The sequence below is a fragment of the Pseudopipra pipra genome, chromosome 13 (genome assembly GCF_036250125.1).
Source record: "Pseudopipra pipra isolate bDixPip1 chromosome 13, bDixPip1.hap1, whole genome shotgun sequence".
NCBI lineage: Eukaryota > Metazoa > Chordata > Aves > Passeriformes > Pipridae > Pseudopipra > Pseudopipra pipra.
The window spans coordinates 10033345-10048524 of NC_087561.1; the positions used below are offsets into that span (position 1 = coordinate 10033345).

At 40.8% G+C, this 15180-nt stretch overlaps 1 protein-coding gene across 6 annotated transcripts in view; it reads right to left on the minus strand.

Annotated features, from left to right (window-relative positions):
* Positions 1-955: 955 nt before the first annotated feature.
* Positions 956-15180, minus strand: part of DOCK11 (dedicator of cytokinesis 11) — a 78054-nt gene continuing 63829 nt past the window's right edge. For 3 of the 6 annotated variants that reach the window (XM_064669959.1, XM_064669960.1, XM_064669954.1), the window contains 12 exons: positions 14811-14924; positions 12958-13173; positions 12816-12873; positions 11911-12017; positions 10804-10926; positions 9854-9967; positions 7945-8091; positions 6816-7026; positions 6283-6473; positions 5511-5611; positions 3971-4109; positions 1309-1448 (listed from right to left, as the gene is read on the minus strand). In XM_064669959.1, the coding sequence (XP_064526029.1) occupies positions 1326-1448; positions 3971-4109; positions 5511-5611; positions 6283-6473; positions 6816-7026; positions 7945-8091; positions 9854-9967; positions 10804-10926; positions 11911-12017; positions 12816-12873; positions 12958-13173; positions 14811-14924 (1644 nt within the window). In that variant the 3' untranslated portion in view covers positions 1309-1325. Of the gene's footprint in view, positions 1449-1544; positions 1558-3957; positions 4110-5510; positions 5612-6282; positions 6474-6815; positions 7027-7944; positions 8092-9853; positions 9968-10803; positions 10927-11910; positions 12018-12815; positions 12874-12957; positions 13174-14810; positions 14925-15180 lie in introns of all 6 variants that reach the window. The other 3 variants (XM_064669958.1, XM_064669955.1, XM_064669957.1) reach the window with 3 other exon arrangements.

The following is a 15180-nucleotide window of genomic DNA, read 5'->3' on the forward strand; positions in this document are numbered from 1 at the left end:
ATAATTTTTGTTACAAAGATTAGAAGCTTAACATTTTATAGACACTACAGCCAAGCTAAATACCCAGCTGGAGTCCTTTTATTATGGCATTTTGTTACATGTCCTTAAAAACCCCCACTCTTCCCATATGAACTACTGGAACCATATTTACAATTGATGGGATTTTGAAAAAACATGGATGTTAAAAATGTTGCCAGATAAAAGGATTACTGCTCTGTGTTGTTCTTCCTGCATCTGAAGCGTCTTATTAAAAAGAGACAATGTATTCAAGCTTTGAGATGGGGAAGGAGGAATAAAAGAATTATGGAAAATACATTTTCTCTAACCACATGTCAGAGAAAAACCCCAAGCTTTCAGAAAACAGATCTGTTTAATAGGAGGGAAAATGCATGTTTTACGGTGCTAAAAGAAATCCCCTCAATTTTGTATGAGTTATTTCAATGTGCTGCTTTTTTTTTTTTTCAAACTACATCTCTCAGATTATTAGAATTTTTCTGAACACTTTTAAAGCACTCTATAATTTCCAACTCAATTTAACGTGTCGTCAGAGTTTATATTTGTGTGAGACCATGAGTGGTAAACAGGAAAACTCATCTTAAATGACAAATTTCTCAGGTTGTCCTTAGTGAGTACGATCCATCCTCTCCTGCAGCTGCGAAAGGTTACCCAAAATTTAAATCAGTTACAATAAGCTCAGCTTTCATGGAGATTACTTTAAAAATATCTGTTCTGAGGATGTATGAAAATTAAAATTTCTGACTTAGGTTTTTATTTATTCCACACTAGGGCAAGCTTACTCTCATTGAGTGCAAAAGGGGTGTCTAGACCCCAAGTCACTTTTTAGAAGAGGAAGGTCTCTTACTAGTGACCACAATTTCTCCTTCATGTTCCTTGGCCAACAAAGCTTTTAGCAGCAAATATGATACAATGCTAATTTCTATATACTCTATACTCCTTCTATTTACAAAGTAGTTTTACATTTTATTATATTCCATTGTACAACTTTACATAGTACGTCATCACTTCAATTCATAATTCGGCAATTCAATACATATTTAGATAACTGCCTTTCCATGTCCTGTTATACATTTAGCTTAAAAAAAATAGTAGAAAACAAGCACAGTGGTGCAATGTCCAGGCACTTTCAATGTTGCTCAGCAAAATAAGCAAGCACCCTGTTTGAAAGCATGGCAACTCCTTTTGGGAAACAAACAAACAAACAAAAAATCCACAACTGAATCTTTGCTCATCATGGATGGTTTTAAGCATCCTTTGTACAGTTCCAAGAATTCCTGAGAAAGCTCTGTAAAATATGACTGATATGTTTATATTTCAGCAGTGGGTCTGAGTGAACAGTAACTTCCATCACCAGAGGTTCCGCTGATGGCACAGAAGACATGGAGGGAGTCGTGCATCCACGGCGAGTGCATTGTATCTTCATGGTAGATCTAGACAAAACACAATAATCACTAATTCAGTAAAGGTCTCAGCTCATTATTATAATCACGCTGTTTAAAAAGGTATGCAAAAAAGAGATATCCAACCTTGTCTTCAAAGCTGTTTCGCAAAGGCAGCGTAACAAAGAAATGAGAAAGAAGAGTAATTTAGCACTTTCTGTAGCATTAATATATACACTATTCTGCATATTGCTGGGTCATTTTTAGTTACAACTATGCACCATAGGGAAAAAACGGTACTCTACAGCAATTTTTTTATTCTGTCTTAGCAGTAACAGAATTTTAATAGTTTTTTTGGTAAACACAAGGAGTACATGCAGCTAAACCCAGCAGACACTCTTTACCTCTGTGCCATTTGGCAAGATCTGACAGCACAGGATCTAGTTGGACTGGCAGAGCTGTGCTAGAGCTGACTGTGTATTTGTTTTTCACCATGTGGTTCACCAGTTAGCCTGAAGTTGCATTACTGGAACTGATATCACTGGCCATCATAAACAGCTTCTGGACATCCAGCTTTCTGCCAGTCTCTGAAGCTTCCAGGATCTGTTTGGCTGCAGTTTATCCATTTTTTGTGTTTACATTTCCCTAACTTAAAAGGTATGTTGATAGGTCATGGGCTGACCCAGTGAGTTGTCCACCTGCCCTTCCACCTCAAACAAAGGGCACTGGCTGTACTGCTTTGGGACACTGGCAGTATTAGAAAAGGATATGTTATTTGCAATGGGAACCCCAAATTAATGCAATATACTTTTATGTTTACCTGAGTAATGTTGCAGAAGAGGAAAACACGTTCCATTAAGTTTAATTTGTTAGATACCTGGGCCATTTGACGGCAATGCAAAGTTTAAGTCAGCAGTTGTACATAATGTCGTATAACTATAAAGAACAGTGTTTTTAAACATGGTCTTTTAAACTGCCTTTTGAGATAATACAAGAAGAAAGTGAAAAGTATATCCTTCCCAGGGAGCCCTTCACTTGGACATTTCAGTCATATTTTGCCCATGAACCAACGACAACACAACAGTGGATTTGTAAATCTATTGAGACAGTAGGGAGTGTGCTTTAACAATGCTTCTTAGTATTCTAAGGTAACTTTAACCATTATACTGTGACAGTGCAGGACTGAGTGATTTGGTTTTGATTTGACTATTGCAGAATTCAGAAGCCACAAAAGTTCCAGCAGCTGCATGCAAATTAAATGTCTTGGAAAGGTTTACTGCAAACAGCTTAGAGTAAGCAGGTGGCAACTCCTATGAACGAGCTTCTCTGATCAAAGTTCAGCAGTGGAGTATGCAGGGCAGGTAATGCAAATGAAAAAAATTAGTGTGGAACATGTGCAAAGTGAGTAGTTTGCATCCTAAAAAAAATGGTGGTGATGAGCAGAATAGAAGAAAAAATTAACAAAAGCAAGAGGGGTGCAGCAGTCACTCTCAAACAGATCCACCCTTATGCTCCTACAACAAAATTCAGCCCCATCGTGAGACTGCTTCCCTGAAATGATATTGTACTCTTCCATAACAAGATTCTGATTCCCATAAACATTATTTCATTGTAAATAAACCTAATTTACAAATACCAGCCTGGTGCAGTTGTATTATTTTTTGTATTTGCACATTTTTGCATTACTGTGAACAACTGCTCAACTTACTGTGGAATTTGCCTAGCTGCTTTCAGTGACTTAAAATGTTGCATTTTTAAGTCATAGTCACACATGGACTATATATCAACTAACTGGGAGTCTCTGAAAGGATTTATCTAAATTTCAAGTTATATGAATCACAATGCAGTCTGTACCATTAATTTTATATCCTTGATACCATAAATCTACAAGCTTTCTTTTGTCATAATGAAGGCAAAATTAAAGAGCAGAGGTATGGAGATTACTTCAGAAACCCAGTTTTCATCTAATTTCATAGCATGATGCTAGGTAGAAGTGCAACTGCTCTTTGAATCTCTGACCTCTCTGATGCTACTACTCAAATGTATTTTCCTAGAAAGATCAAAGCACGAATCAGATAAATTAGAAGAAATATTTTAACTGTGCATATAAATGACATGTTGTCATCAGGCAAAAATTAAAAGAAAACATCTTTTAAGCAAAAATAACATATTAAAAAAAAAAAAGTAACTGAATCTGGATATAACTGAGGGAATGGAAATTTTTTGCCAGAGAATTTTGATCTGTGACCTCTTGTAATTTATAAAACATGATGAAACACAGGGCACAGGATTTCTGACCACAACAGCCAGGAAACTACAGCATGTGTCAGCAAAGACTCGACCCTGAAGCACACTGAATACCAACACCAGACTGAGACTTTCAGTGAACAGAAAGCAGTTTTAGGAATGCACCAAGTCTATTGCTTAATTTTCATGTTCACTTACTCGCCTTTTTATATTTAGCTACATAACATGAAGGATGATCAAGTTTTCAATCAGATCTCAGTTTTCAGCTTAGCTAATTTTCAAGCACAGAGAGCCACCTCTGTGGGCTCCTGACATGCAGTACGTGCCTGTTCGTGGATGATGTCAGAAAGCTCTTTCACCATATCCCGAAAGTTTGATTTCAGTCCCTCGTGGTACTCCACTTGGTCCTCCTTAATGAGACGCTCGTTGAGCTCCAGAGCAATTCCACAGGCTTGGATAAACTTCCTGGGGAGGAAAGGAATGAACTTGGGGCATTGCAATAGCTTAGTCTTCTACTAAGCAAGCAACCAAAGAGACAGGCAAATCTCATTTTTTCCCACCACCCTTTTTTCTCCAGTGTTTGGGACAAGTTGCGTTCTGGGAGCATCCCTGGCCCGGTGGATCAGGGAATGGGGAGGGACTGCAACACAGGGATGGGGCTTTCTGCTGGAGCTCCTTCAAGCCTAGATCCTCAGCAGATGGGACACACTCCGACCTGCAGGACCACACACAACTCACAGGTACCAGATAAGCCCAACCAGCTGCACGTGGGGTCACAGAACAGAGGGAGGCCATGGCCAGGCACAGAGGGGAAACCAGGGCTTGTCAGAGCTGGGTGTGTGACACAGCAGTGTGCTGGAGAGGGCAGGTTGCTATCAGCAGAGACACCCTCCAGAAGGAAGTTTGGATCATGGGGAGGTGCAATACTGTTTCTTGCTTACCATTGTTCATTCTTTGCTTCATTTCACACACATATTTTCCTTTCTTATAAACCTCATTTGAAATAGAGTTTGTGTTTGTCCTGCTGGCTGCACTGCAAGGTTGGAAAGTAAAACTGCCTTCCCTCTAGTCTGCATCTATGCATGGCAGGTTTGCATGGATTGCTCCCTTATTGTCAGGTTGCTCAATACCCAGAAGGAGAATTGGATTGGCCCAAAAGCTGCTTTCTCCATGTAATTACTAAGGAGTGAAATGGGAGTCACCAGCACAGAGTAACAAACGCAGGGGGTGGCAGACAACTGGTTGCACTCGAGAGGTTCAGAAAATAGGGTGGCAAAGACTCATCATCCTGAGGTGAAGCAGCAGTTGCCTAATTATATCTTGGAGGACACTTCCAAGTGAGAGGTAAAACTTACCCTAAGGGACAGAAATTAGAAAAACACCTGTGCAAGTCACATAGTTTCAAAAATTAGCAGCAGAAATGAGAACAACGGTCTTCCATAAACGGGAAAAGGATTTGCTTTAAAGTATTCCAAGTTCATCATTATCTAGCAAAAAATCCCTTTGGAAAAACTGGGAAACAATGCACAATATGAAAGATGCCTGAAGACAGGCCTGTCAGATCTCTGGTTTTCAAACATACTTCCTTCATGTGATAATCTCAAATATCCATACCAACTGCTGAAGCAGGTGTTCAAGTAAATCTCCCCATGAAGAGCACAGCCCTGAGCTTGGGAACTCTTGACAGATATAATTACATTGGCTTTTCTCATATGTCTGAGCATCCATAATCCTATGAGACTTGGATCTTTATAAGACATATCAAACACACAGCATCTGCTGATTTTGGAGACAGACAAAAATATAATCAAAGCAGGTACCATGTTCCAGACAGCTAGCTAGTTTTTATTACATTAGAAATCCTACCTGAACATTTCTTTCAACTCATTCACCTTCTTAGCAGGATATTTGCTGGACTGGCTGTCACTTAGGAAAGCTCTGGCATAGGCCAAGGGACCAGCATTAACCTAGAACCAAAGAAGAAATCTGAGGTGGTGAATCACAGAAATCATTTATGCTAGAACTTCTGCTGAGTTGCTAAAGGCATTTGTGAAAAGAATAACAATTTTTTTTTTAAAAAACCCACCCAACATTAGCTATTTGAATGCCATCAACTCTGCATTACTAATGTCACCAGAGACACTGAAAGTTTCAAAGGTTGAGTATTTTTCCATCTACATTTTCTAAGATCAAAAGATAAATGGAGATAAAAAGAGAGATTAAATTTGTTTCTTCGTACTTTCCTCTTATTTCCGTTTGGAAAAGCAGTATGATTGGAGTCCTAAGGTCATTTAACCAGCTTGAGAAGTCAGGCTTGCAAAAAGGCTATTTGTGCCTGATACTTGCAGTGCAATGTTCAAGAGTTAAGTATATTTCAGCAGTCACCCACTGCCAACTAATGGGCAATTACTTGGACTCGACACTGTAAACACCACTGGAGAAAGTGCTTATTGCCAGGAGCCTCCTGCTAATGCAGCAGCGAAGCTGCAGGGAAGCTGAGCTGGCAGGCTGATGGCTCAGCCCTGCAAGCCGGGTAGTTAATGATTTCTGGAAAGTCAGTGTGTTGTGTCATGACTAGATGGCTCACCCTGAGTTGTGTATATAAACCCAATTTTGAACAGACATCAGACAGACTCACCTGCACAGAAACACAGCCTTGCAATTTGAGCTGCAGTTGGATCATGTCAACGTCACCAGCAGAGCAGAGTTTCTGCAGCTCTGCTGTCTTGTCTTTTATTTCATCAGTAGCAACATCGATTGGTTTTAAATTAACCTGATGTTCATAATTGACTGGAATTCTCTTCTTTACGTATGGAAAGGAGTTGGAAGCTAGCAGAAACAGCAAAAGAAATTTATAGATTGAAAAGTCATGCAGCACATAGGAGTACTCTTCACAGAATATATACCAGCGGATTCTTGCTCTCAGGGATTTATTTGGTGTGTGTGAAATCTCAAACAAGGCTATAATTTACCAGCACAGTTTATTAATTTGGAAAAATGTGAGCACAAAAACACAAGGTAAATTATCCCTCCCAACCAGGATATCATCTCACAATTCTGATTAAACTGAGAGAATTTCATGAGAGAAGCTGAGGGATATTTTCATGAGCTAAAATAAATAGTTTCAAAATAGTTGCTGATACTGTCTCATGATCAGATGTTTGTACTTACTAGTTAGAATGGTCCTTTTTTTACACTGTTCTTCCACACTGCCATGCTTTTTTCCAGATAAAGTGTAAGGAGTTTCAAATACAAATCTATTGATGTTATGATTTCTTTCAAATTCAGTCTTTCTTTCAGAGATTTCTTTGTCTTCAAAATAGGGCTTCACGTAAGTCACTTGAATATGGGCATACTTAGGATCAAGGTCTTTAATGTTGACCTGTGGGTTACTCACAAAGAGAGCAAAGTTAATAACTTACAGTTGGCTAATTTATATACTGGGATCTGATTTAAACTAATTCCCTGCTGACCTAGCCTTACTGCGTGCAGATTAGTGACACATCAAATGCTCCTTTTGACCTCAGCTGGGATGTCTAGACCACTAGAAGATACCCAAGACAAGGAGGTGTGGCACAAGAAACATGTCATATGGTGCCAAACAAGCTGCTCCTGAGCAGGCAGTCGTATCACCTTATCCATCAATGCAGCACATGCCTGAGCTACTTAGTCCTTCTAATATGACCATAAAGTTTTGGAGCACAAGCCAATGCTCATACAGTGCTGTGCTGGGACAGGCAAATCTGCAGGCTTGCACTAAGCCAGGTTTGGGATCACCAGAGGTGTCTTTGCTAACCCAGATAAATCTGCGGTTGCAGCCTAAGGGTGTGAACAGCCCTTGCAGGGAGCATAAATAAGTATTCCATGTGAAAGAGAAGGAGCTATGGCTGCAAGGCCCAAAAAGATTTTTTTTTAGACTTGGGAGTGTCAAAGCAACAAGAAGTAACTACTTCCAGTCATCTGCTGCTCTGTGCTGGCTTCTGACACCTGCCAACAACTTGGCTCAGTGGGATGGGGATTGCAATTTCCCATTCATAATTCCCAACTGATTTGTTTCCATCCACCCAGGAGCCGGAGCAGCACCAAAACTTGTCAAGCTGTGCCAGCATGTCCACACTGGAGCAGGAGGATGCGAGGGGCCATTGGAAGCAAGGTGCTTGCAAGAGGGTGGAGGAGAGGGCTTGCTCCTCCCTTCCTACTGGCAGAAGGGAGGGATGCTCTTAAATTCCTTCTTCAGCTCCACACAGCAAAGTTCACCCTAACAGCATTTCATTAGCTCGTTCATGCACTTTAACTCTACCTTATTAGAATCCTGGATAATCTTTACAGTCTCTGACCCAAATTTTTCTCCATAAAGCTTAAGAAGTCTGAAGGAGATCTCTGAGAGGCCTGTCAGTTTAGGCTCCTTATAGACGTATTCCTTCCCATCTTCTTCTTCAAAGAACGTCTTGCATTAAACACAAAAAAAATAAATTAGTGAAGTAGTGAGGAATAGCTGTGTTCCTTCATTTGAAGAACTTTATCTTAGATTTGCTACTTGGAAAGTAAGTTTCTATTAACATTTCAGAAAGCCAAGAAGGTTTGTAAGGCTATGGCTCCCATAAAGACTCTCTGAACTCAGCCTGTTTAATAGGTTCCTTCAAAAATTGTCTAAAAAACCCCATAAAATTCCTCAACCAACCCAAACATAGCACATCATTGCTTGAGTACAATCGGTGAGAAATCTAAACAATATGGAAGATGGTTTGGCCAGCACATGACCTTTTGGAAGGTTGGGAAGAGACAAATGGGAAAAAAACCATAAAAACAAGGCACAGAGAAGGACTTGAAAGATAATTAACTTGAGGACAGCAGAGCCATAAGAAAAGTCTGAAATTAAGGAATTTGTGTAGAGTGTGAGAGATTTTAAGCAATAAAAAAAAAATTGATTTTCTCTGCTTTAATTCCTCTTGCATTCAAGGAAGTGGAACTTGGTGTATTTACTGTAAGTAAAGACAAAATTGCATCAAAGGTGGTGCTTGCATCACCAGTCCTCCCAATAATGGAAACAGCATGAAAACTTCACACTTTGGCAAGATATTCCAGTCAGAAGTTGTGACACAGTGTTAAAACTATTTGTGGGTAGCTGGAATAAAAAGCCGGCAAAGCTTTAAAGTACAAAACTGGATCAAGTATTGATTGTCAGGATGACATGTTACACAGCTTAATTTTAGGGGCTAGTCCAGTTATTTCCACAGCTTCTGGAAAACTAACCTTGCAGTTGTTTTCTTTTATCTTTTGCTAACCTTATTTACTTTTTACATATCCAAAGTTGTGGATAAGATGAGGACAAATATAAAATGTATGTCTACTGCAGCAAATGCGGCATTGCAATGCTCCATTATGGTTTCAGGGGTATTCATCATCTTCTCTAAAAGAAGGAATGAGGAAAAAGCAAGGCTAATTTAATTTCCATAGGGTTTTCTAAAGAGGAGTCCTGTATGTCCCCCATGGTTATGGGTCCACAAGCAGAAGTAGGTTGTTCAGAGACAAAAAGGACATGAGGGTATCATACTTTAGATTAACTTCTACAGGTAGAATAAAAAAAACCCCAAAACCACAACTGCTTTCAAGCTCAGAAGACTTCATCAGATATGATAAGATCATGCTCCTTCCTGGGACTCTAAGCCCCAGATCTTGTTCAGTTTTCCAGCTACCTCAGCTAACAGAAATACTCTCTATCTCTACACATGAGTAACCAACACTGATACATGTTTTGTCTCCATCTTCTCCCATAACCACTTACTCTACTAATATGTAGAAGGGAGCAGCAATTGTCTGCAGAAAAAAAATGTCTGTTACTACTACTTTTTATATACTATGGGTATATATACTGTTAGTGGTTATATACTATACACACTAAATTGTGTAACTTATAATAACTATAGTTACAAAAATACCCCAGTGTTTTCTGAACCCAATAAGCCATTTCCTAACTGCTGAGTTGTTTTATGAAAAGCCTACCAGCAGAATCATAAACTTGATAATAAATCAAGTGCTCCTGGAACAGACACAAACCCTCACCACAGGTGCACGATACCAAAATGCTCAGGTAGACATGCTGGTGGCTGCCCCAGAGGAACTTTTCAGCTCCAGGTCTGACAGAGCAGCAGCTTTTGGGGCCAGGATGCCTGGTGAGGGGTAGCTGACAAGCCAGTGTATATACTTACTTGTCCATAAAAGGCCACTCTGAAAAAGGTTCCAAGGAGCCTCTTCCTTGAGTGCATTACTTCCAGTATCTTAGCATATGCTCCATGGAGCGTTCTGTACAGCTGAGTAAGCTTCTGGAAATCAGATTTTGACATTGTTAAAACAGGATTTTGCAGGTAGGACATTCTAGTTAACACCGGAAGCTACTGAGATATCTGAACACAATCCTTTGGAGAATTGAAACTTGAATTTCCAAAGAGGTTGAATTCATGCAGTTTTGCTTGAAAAACCTGCCTTAAGTACATGCTTAGTGTCAGGTCTGGAAGGTACCACAGACTGCAGTAAAGCCACTACCCTTGGAGAGAAGGCTGAGTGCACTGTCCCAGCATGTGCCCTGACTTGGCTTTTATGAGTAGAGAAGCTTGCAATATTTTATGCAGGAAGTATTTTTTTGATTAAAAACAGCTTAATATTAAAAAAAAAAAAAAAAATCAAGGCAAGACTTTCCCTAGCTTCAGTTATATTTGGATGCTGTCCTGATGTGGAAGGGGTCATGGCAGAGGGTGGGAAAGGGTAACACTACTCAGCAGCCGAGGCCCAGCCTCACCAAAGCACAGGTCACAGCAGGTGCTGGGAAGGAGCAAGGCAGAGGGCTGGTAACAACTTCCTTCCTTCCTCTCCACTTGCCACCGAATTACCTACAGATCTAGTCCTTTGAAGAGTTCTCACTCTGTTTTTAACCTTTAAGAACCTCAAGTCTCAAAAAGAATCCAGCTTTGAGGAGTATATGGGATGATAAGTTTTATTTTAGGGGAAGGAAGGTGGGAATTATTCACTAAACATGAGTCTCCCATAACTTTAGCTTTGATAATTACCTCTCAGACCATTACTTTCACTAATTTCTTTAACGACCAGCAATGAAGCAATCTAGAAAATTACCTGCTATATGCAGACTATTCAAAATACCCACCTCAAATTCCCGCCGCTTTTCATAAATAGGAATGATCAGTTTGGAAACTTCAGAAATTGTTTCATAACGCTCTGCTTTCCACAGGCCATCTACACACTGCTCCAGCAGCTCCACCAGGACCTCCTACAACAGCAACCAAATGGGTGATGTTAATAACAGTCAAAGTTAGAAAAGAAAGCCACTTTAACTTCAGTTACTTTATTGGATCCCAGGATAAGTAGCCACAGTTTAAGTTAAGAAGAAATTAAGTTTAAATCCTGGGTGTTCCCAGTCTTTCCAAAAGCATTCTAAATTTTAGGGGGCGGGGGGGGAAGGAAAAATATGAGTTATTTTTAAAAAGTTCATTAATTCTTAACAATCGTTAGCACAATAGCCAGCAAGTATGTCCTGGTTATTTAGCTGCCTCCTCAGGAGAATGCCAAAACTCTGGGAAAATACAGAGATGACAGCACTGGAAAGTGAGAGGTGTATGTCTAAGAAACATGTCCAAACAACGTGTGTGCAACAGCAGTGGGATGTGATGCTGAGGACCCTCAAGCTTAGTCTTGAGGAGTGGGCAGCTGGGCTGCAGGGCCACCTCGCTCAGCCACGTGTGGCCCACCCAATGTAGTTGTACAGCTACGGTGCAGAAGTAACTGTGAGACTTTATGACTCATGGGTGGATCTACCCACTTCCCCAGTGCCCTGCTATGGTTTCTGGATTGTTCTGCTAACATGCTGTCCTGCAGCACAGCCCTAACTCAAGGGCAACCTAAGTTGACTTGCATTCTATCCCTCCTTGGAAATACCACACCCAGCTGCACTGCCCTGTGCTGGCAGAATCAGGATTTGCATAACAGAGGAGGCAAAGGTTGTGGTGCAGCTTTTTCAGTCTCGATGCTCGAAAAGCCTTTCATAGGAATCAAGAACTTACACCAGTTTTGCCTTTCTGAATCATACACAGAAAATCCGTCAGTGCAGATTTCTCTTGGGAAATTGCAGTGCAACAGTCTTCTTTACAGATGCCAGTGCATGCTATAATTTATGTTAGAGCTCACATGAACAGTGTCTAAAACTAAATCCTAACCAGCCATCAAATATCCTGTAGTCTATAGTACAGGACCTCACCTCACTGTAATGTACATCCATCATCCCACCATCTTCTTTCATTGCACCTTCTTCATCAATGTTGGGAGTGATTTTCCTGAAGGCAGTGCATCCACTGGGGAAGAGTTCTGCAGCAGACAAAACCAAATAGCCAACACTAAGTAGAGACTTTGGAGGGACTCCAAGTCTCCTAAGCAGGGTACTGAAGACTTTCCCAGCCAAGGCAGTGCATTTAACTAGGTTCTATGCAGCCTTAACTTTTTGAAAAGTTAAGGGTCCTCTTCAACAATTAATCCCTTACATGAAAATATGAAATGGAGTCAATATATCAACTGTGGAACAGATATTTAGAAGAAAATCTGCAATGTGGTGTAACTTGAGAACACACGAGTCTGTCCTTCCTTCCTGTTTTGTGTTAAACCACAACACTCTCCTTTTTTTCTCATTGTTCTTTATATATGTGCATAGTTTGGCTACAGTCTCATTTCTTGACTGAATTTTGACTGCTTTATTCTATAGTTTTCTGTACTGCCTATAGTAGTACTTCTGATGAACATATTGGCAATCAGTTTTCAACATGGGCTTCCCCTGTGAGCCCATTTCCCACTGTAAGATACAAGTGAACTTTTAAACAAAGGCACGATGTGTCAGTTCTTATATCACTCAGCACCATGCCAATGTGGCTGCCTAAGTAGACCTGGCCAGCCTAGAAAATGCCTGAATATGAGCAATTGAATTCCTTTCTTAAAAAATACTTGTAATCTTCTAGTTTTATCCATTACATTATTTATTTTCTTTTCTAGCTTGTCTCTAAAATAATTATTTACCAAATCGAGAGAAAATTATCTTTAAAAATATTCCAATCCCCTCAAACCCCTTCACTGCATCCTCCTCCTCCTTGTGCCTCCCAAAGAGCAGACACTTACTTTTCCTGTGCAGAAACTCTGCAACGAGGGCTGCTACGTGCACATAACACATGGCTGCCTGCAAAGTACAAAGGGACATTATTAAAATGTCATCTGAAAATCTGCCTTTGTTGCGCACCGTGTTTTTAATTACGTGAATTACCTCTGAAAAGTCTCCATTTTTCACGTGTATCTTTGCCATGCTGTCCAGCCACGTTTTCCGGAGTTCTGGGGTACTCGCGTAAGACTTGGCTAAGCTGTACTGCAGATCTATCAGCATTTCTGGATCCTTCTCGTGTTCTTTCATTTGAGCAGTAGCCATAAGCACCGTGCGGATTCTCTTTGTCAAATCTTTGACTTCAGAAGGAAAAGCAGTTGCCTGACACAAAACAAATCTAATTAAAAGATAATACTGAAAATACAGGCTTTGCCAAGGAAAGGCTATCACTAATCTTTTAGCCAACACTCCATGTACTGCCAATCTGAAACCGCTGAGAACATGTGAGATAAGACTAATTAACTGTTCCTTTTTGAGCTCACGCTGCGTACAGTGTACAGTGTTTCATACACAATTAGAGGCATTTCAGTTGTGGCCAGTCTCTCCAGGTCATGTGCAGGATGCCAAGTTGGCTGTTCCCATAATACAGTGAGTCTGGTACTTTGGCATCCTGAGGAACTGGTCTGGGAGCAATACAGAAATGCTCCATGCATGCAAATGTCCCTGGATGGGACCACAAGCCATGCCTCCAGTATTTTGCATGTTATTCAACATCTGGCTTGTTAGGCTCTGATGTGGTCACTCTTCAATTCCTAAAGCACTGACAGCATCTGTAGAGCTCCCCACCACAGGAATGCAATAGAGAAAGAAACACAGGCTTGGATCTGGTTCCGTGCTCAGAGCAGGGCCACCACTGAGTAAAAGCAAGGCTTGCCCAGCCGAGTTTTATAATCTCCTACTACAGAAATCCCACTTTCTTTCTGAGCCCTGCTCCAGGGCTGTGCTTAGGAAATAACTTTAAGTAAAGCTGGAATTGTCCTTGCAGCAACATGCACATTTTTTCTTGTCCTGCACTCCACACCTCTGAGAAGAGCTTGACCTTGTCTCTATAACCTGCCTGCTGTGGAAAGCAGCAGTTAGGTCCCCCCTCAGCTTTCCCTCCTCTGTAATGAGGCTGGATTACATTCCCTTTCCTTAGGCTCCTGCTCCCTAGCTGTTGCTGTGGCTGTGCATAGCACCCTCTCCAGTGTGTTGAAATGACCCTTGCACTTAAACATAAACTGGGTATAATGATCATCTCGCAATGTAAATTATGAGCAGCAAAGTATGGCTCAGTGAAACCCTTATCAACATCTGTGCACAGAAAAGAACTGAGATTTTTACCAGGAATATCCTAACTATAAATTTTTTATATCACAGTCAAACACCATCCCACTTTTAGGTCATAGGATAGTCATGGAACTGTAAAGACTCTTCCCATTTTCCCCTATCCTACCTGGGCAGCTACTCTGTGTGCAATGAAGGAAGCTGCAATTGCTCAGTGGGTTGGGTACAAACTACTAATCTTAGTGCAAGGACAGACAATAATTTTCTAAAGAAATACAACCAGCAATCTCCATAAGAGTGCTTTCTTAACATTACTGACACTCAGTTAATTAAAATTAATTCCTGCTAATTATGACCTTCAGGCAACAGAAGTATAAGACCCTCCCTTGTCATTTTTCTCAAAGCTGGAAGTTCCTGGAAAGCTCTTTGGACACCCTTGCAAGCAGCACACTGCAAAGTATAACCTGAGCTCCCTCCCCTTGGCGTGAGGCCTCACGGACCGAGCATGACCTGCCTGAGCAGCTGGCCCTGCTGCTGTTGGCGTAACACTTCAGTTCCCTGAGCAAATGCAGCCCGTTATGAGCCTCTAAATTACAGTTCCAACCATTAGCCCTATCCTTAATCATGGCTTCCTGGAGTCTGTCCCCAGCCTTGCTGCTAGCACATGATGGGATGTAACACCTTCAACTCACCTTCATAGGCCTGTCGCTGTTTGCAAAGTTGTTAATGATGAGCAAAGAGTCCTGAAATCTTGTCCCACCGCTAAGTGCCACATCTGCTATCAACTGGCTCACTGCAATTATGATCTGTTGGGACAGAGTAGGGGCTTTATTTAAATGAGCCCTAACGAGTTTTATTGTCACAGTTAATAAAATGCTCATAGGAAAAGATCACATCCTTCCCACAATGTAAGCCTTGGTAAGCAGATGGTGTGCCTTTGCTGGCAGGTCTCCCAAGGACAAATACTCCCCAGAGGTCCAAACTGCTTTGCTGAACAGAACTATCCAACAATTGTAATACGAACTCCTGTTTGTATGTTAGCTACCTTCTTCTTCTGTGATT